The sequence below is a fragment of the Thalia democratica genome, chromosome 7, assembly GCF_965202585.1.
Source record: "Thalia democratica chromosome 7, ktThaDemo2.hap1.1, whole genome shotgun sequence".
In the NCBI taxonomy this organism is placed as follows: domain Eukaryota; kingdom Metazoa; phylum Chordata; class Thaliacea; order Salpida; family Salpidae; genus Thalia; species Thalia democratica.
The window spans coordinates 52,029,545-52,034,149 of NC_139171.1; the positions used below are offsets into that span (position 1 = coordinate 52,029,545).

The 4,605-nt window shown below is 24.8% G+C and overlaps 1 protein-coding gene across 1 annotated transcript; it reads right to left on the reverse strand.

The window, feature by feature from the left end:
* Positions 1-273: 273 nt before the first annotated feature.
* On the reverse strand, positions 274-3,064 carry LOC145840909 (uncharacterized). Its single transcript, XM_082948261.1, has 3 exons — positions 2,918-3,064; positions 1,604-1,794; positions 274-698 (listed from the first exon to the last, which is right to left on the reverse strand). The coding sequence occupies exons 1-3, from the start codon at positions 3,045-3,047 to the stop codon at positions 450-452; spliced, it is 570 nt and encodes a 189-aa protein (XP_082804387.1). The 5' UTR covers positions 3,048-3,064; the 3' UTR covers positions 274-449.
* Between the last annotated feature and the right edge of the window lie 1,541 nt (positions 3,065-4,605).

Here is a 4,605-nt window from a genome sequence, read left to right on the forward strand (position 1 = left end):
TATAAATTGAAAGCAGCTAAGCAATGTGTTATCAAATTTTTTTTTCAACACCTTTTTTGGTTTTAACTAAAACTGTTTTACAATTTATAAATTATGTAACAACTTTAAATAACTCATTTTGTTCTCAAAGCTAATAATTTTATTGCAGCTTATTTCAATTGAATTAAAGAAATATTTCTTGAGGCTAAATACAAAAATAAAAATAAAATATAATAATAAAATAATAAAATATGTTAAATAAATTTTTTTTTTAAATAGTACTTAAAAGTTAAGATACAAATAAAGTTTCTATTTTTGTTTAGTTTTTATGTAACTATCAGTTTTAAATGTTTTAATAAACATCATAAATGCAAATATTTTTTTACAAAGTTTTAACTAATCACAATTGTTCAAACGGTACTGTCAAAACAATTTAAACTTTTAACCGTTATAAGCGAGTAGCATTTTTACTAATCAGAGTTCAACATCGACTCCACTTCATCCCTGTGCGGTAGAACGATCCTCAGGATCACAAACACGTCAATAGCGATGCCGAACGCGGTGCACAACAGCGCCTTGCCGAAAAACCCGGCAAACTTACTTCCGCCAGGTGGCTTGTACACGGTGAAGCACACCCCCAGCCAACCCCCAAGCCACCCACCTATCCCCATTAGGGCCAGCGGTACCGTGGTCTCTATTTGCTGTCCGCCCGATGCAACCTTTGATGAAAATAGTTTGAAACAATTTTAAAAAAATATATAACACAAAAACATAAAAAGAACTTGTCACGTAAATTTTCTGTTTCGAGTAACTAAAAAATATTTAATAAACAACAATTCCTTTTTTTAATTTATTCGATGTAAGACTAAGCCTTTCTCGAAAAACTAATTAATTTATAAGTTAATACTTGCTGGCCACGCGATGCTACCTGAAATAATAAAAAATAAATTTCGACTACGGTAAAACAATTAAGAAGGAACTGATGTATTAATTTTATACTCTTAGCAATTTAGAAAACTGTTATTAACAGCATGAGGTTTAAAACAACTTTAATTGGTAAAAGTATACACAATTTGTATATTTTATTCTAATGTTTTCTAAACATTTTTGAACTTAAGGTTTCAAATAATTTTTAAAATCTTAAACTTATTACAGCAAACGTTAAGCTATCAATGTATTATCAGGTACTTGTAAATTGTTTTAAAACTAAGTTTAAAAAAAGGGTATTTTGCTTAGTAAAATTTATTTCTGGCCTAGTATTAAAAATTGATAAAAGTTTTATTTACGTTTTACGAATTCAAAAAAAGCAGTATTTTAGTTTGCTTTAACTTTGTTTCATAAAATAATGAAGACTGAACATTTTTTATAAACATAATTCGAATACAATAAAAAAATAACATTGGTTTGACCACAGAATCTAAACCATGCACTAAAAGCTTTAAACTCTTCTATAAACTCAAGCTTTTCAACATCTTAACAAAAGAGTATAAAATATTTAGAGAAAAAAATTATATTCTGTTATTATAATTAAAACCATATTTTTGAAAGTTTAGCATTACCAATTCTTTTTAGATTCAATTTTTTCATTGTTATTTAATCTATAACTTTTAAACTTTTCACTCACTTTAACTCTGTCAACAAAGAAACATGTGAAACACATCAGATTGGAAACTGAGATCCAACCGATTCCCATGGCAACCGCCATGACAAGCTGGCTGTTAAGAGTGTGCTTGGCTACGAAGTGGACAAATATCAGCATCAAACCCATCACTAGTAACCAGCACATCATAAAAACCAGCAACCGGCCTAACGTGCCTGATTGTAAATAAAAATGTGGTGTCTTTATTTTTTATTTGGTTTTTATAAAAATGATGAAAAAAGTATTTTTGATTTTGGTATGTAAATTTCTTCGTACTCATTTTCAAGTTTGTGTAAAACAAAGCTGTAAGATGCAGTATTAAATATATGAAGATTTAAATGAAATAAAAGTTGTACATGAAAATGAAATGTTGATCTTAAAAGTTTTTTTTTGTGCTTATATTTAATTTCAATAAACTTTTTTAGATTGTTCAAAAATATCTATTTAATTAGTTTTAAGTTCCTAAAAAATAGTTTATAAGAGCTTTTCATAACTGTTTTAAGTTTGATGCGATTCTTGACTGTGTATTTTAAAATAAAAATATTCTTTAATACATCTAACTTATCTTAAGTTTTTTAAAAATTGTGCACCATAAATGTATCAAAGTAACAAAAATACTATAAATATATTTTTGGTAAGTAGTAATGATTTTACTCTTAATGAAAAAAAATTACCTTTCTTAAATTAGTTAACAATCAGAGTTAGCTATACATAGTAACTATACGTTTTGTTCATATGTCTCGTATATTTTAGAATGTATATAGTTTTTAGATTGAGTTTTTATTCAACTATAAGAATTACATTTATTAACGTTTTAGTATTATGTATAACAAATAAAAATATCTTAGTTTAAATTACTATCTACTAATCGTAAATCATCAATTATTTAGAAAGATTGAAAATTGTCTTAATTAGTCATAAAAGATACCTTACAAAAATACCTTTTTAAATAAGTTTTTTATCCTTTTGTTGCAAGAAGATATTTAATTTTTCTATCGCAACATAAAACTGCTTCAATTTTTTAACTCTAGCATTTTAATATTTTTTTATTTTACAAAATCAGTTTGGTATCCACTTACTTTGTTTTGCGCAATATATTCATGCAATTTGTTATGAATTATTTATCTCACGTAAATTTACTCGCGTTAATTTCTACTATTTTACGTACTAGAATATTTTTCAATCATGTATTTATCAATCAATAATTTTTTTAAGAGTTTAGTACTTACATTTTACAGTATATATGCATTTTTATAATATCAGACATTTTTTAAGTTTAAAAGTTTAAAAAATACTCACCCATGTTTTTCGTTTTAGTGGTTATGTTGTTTATGACCTCATTGTTGCGATGACGTAATGAAACATCCGGATCACTGTTCAGTGGTTCGTCCTCAAAATCTTCATCCACTAATCTCATGCGATCCGACATCTTTATTTCAAAGTTAAAAAATACCTAAAAAAAGTGTTTTTTTTCATAAGTATACATAGTTTAAAAGCTTTACGGATATACAGTTTTGTTTTTGTACTTAAATATATCAAAAATCATGAATGTTTCTAATATTACCAATAGTTACTGGTTGTAGAAAAATATCAAAATATCAAAAATACACGTTGTTTGCGTGCATTACGATTTCATGTGCTGTTATATGCGGCTGTTGAAAATAAAAATAAAACAATTAAAACTTTTTAACTATAATTTAAATTTAAAAACTTTTAGTAAGAAAAACACGGTGTGTTTGTACTGTGATTACGGAAAAACATAAGTTAAAATATAATATTTATTTATACAATTGAAATTAAACATCTTATAAAAACAACTTTGGCTTTTTAAACATTTTAAAACAATGAATTTTAAAAAAACATATATTTAATATTTTTTGATTTTAATTGTGCTTTATGTATAATGACTATGATATAAATAAATGATTTAGTTGATAACATAGAAACAACTTCAGCAAAAAAATAAAGTTCTTAATTGACTTTTAAAAAACATCTAAAATTAAGTAAAATTAAAGAAAAAACCTGTAATCAATACAAACAAAACTGAATTTAAAATGTTTATTAAACTTAAAAAAAATATTTATTATCCTTCATACGCTGTTTATAAAAACTTAAGATGATTCTTTTTTTCATAATGTTTTTTTTTTCTAAAGCACGTGAAAGTATTAATTTGAAAACTTTTGGTTGTTTGCTTTATAAATAGTTGTCTGACCAAACAAGTCATTTCAGTGCTTACTACATTCTTTTAAGCGACCATACAGACCAAAAAAAGTACTTAAAATTTTTAAAGATCAATTTAAATAAACACACTTTCTTTTTATGAGTGGTAAATAAAGTATTAGTATTTAAAAACAAAGTTGAACTGTCAAAAAATAAAAAAAAATTATTTTGTTTTCAAAACATTTAAGTTTTTTTTGTTAAAAGTTATCTACAAACAGTAAAACTAGTTAAAGTAGACTTAATAAAAAAACTTTAACTGATAAAATATCTATTTATTAACATTTTTGTACAAAGTAAAGTAATTAAAAAGTTGTTAGTGCTCATAGTTGAATTAAAAGCTAGTACTAGTTTTAAACAAAAAAAAAAACACTATTTCTAGAAAATTTTAAGTTGAATTGATTAAAAAAAAAATCTTCTAAATTAAAGTCAATAAAAGCAACTTAAGCACATTCGACTTTTAATAATGAAAAAAACTAATTTCCTGGTTTAATAGCCTTTTCCTTCGACTAAACACTTTTATTGCTAGCTCATTTAATGAAAACTCTCTTGTATAGCTTTATGTTATAAACTAAAATAATGTAATTGAATTTAGTATAAAAACCTTTTAAATAATTCTAAATCTCATACTGACCAAAGCAACTGTAAAAATAGCTTTTATATGTTTTATTTTCTTTTATTTTAGCTATAAATTAAACTGTGTTAATAAAAACTGAGAATTGAGTATTAACAGACTGTGCAGTATTTAACTACCTTACAGAATTTCGCCA

What these genes read in the sequence shown, in the direction of transcription:
- LOC145840909 (XM_082948261.1), bottom strand. Translation starts at nt 3,047, where the DNA reads ATGTCGGATCGCATGAGATTAGTGGATGAAGATTTTGAGGACGAACCA. An exon ending in CACTAAAACGAAAAACATGG is followed by an intron (nt 1,795 to 2,917) that starts GTGAGTATTTTT and finishes ATTTACAATCAG; the next exon opens with GCACGTTAGGCCGGTTGCTG. An exon ending in TCTTTGTTGACAGAGTTAAA is followed by an intron (nt 699 to 1,603) that starts GTGAGTGAAAAG and finishes TTTTCATCAAAG; the next exon opens with GTTGCATCGGGCGGACAGCA.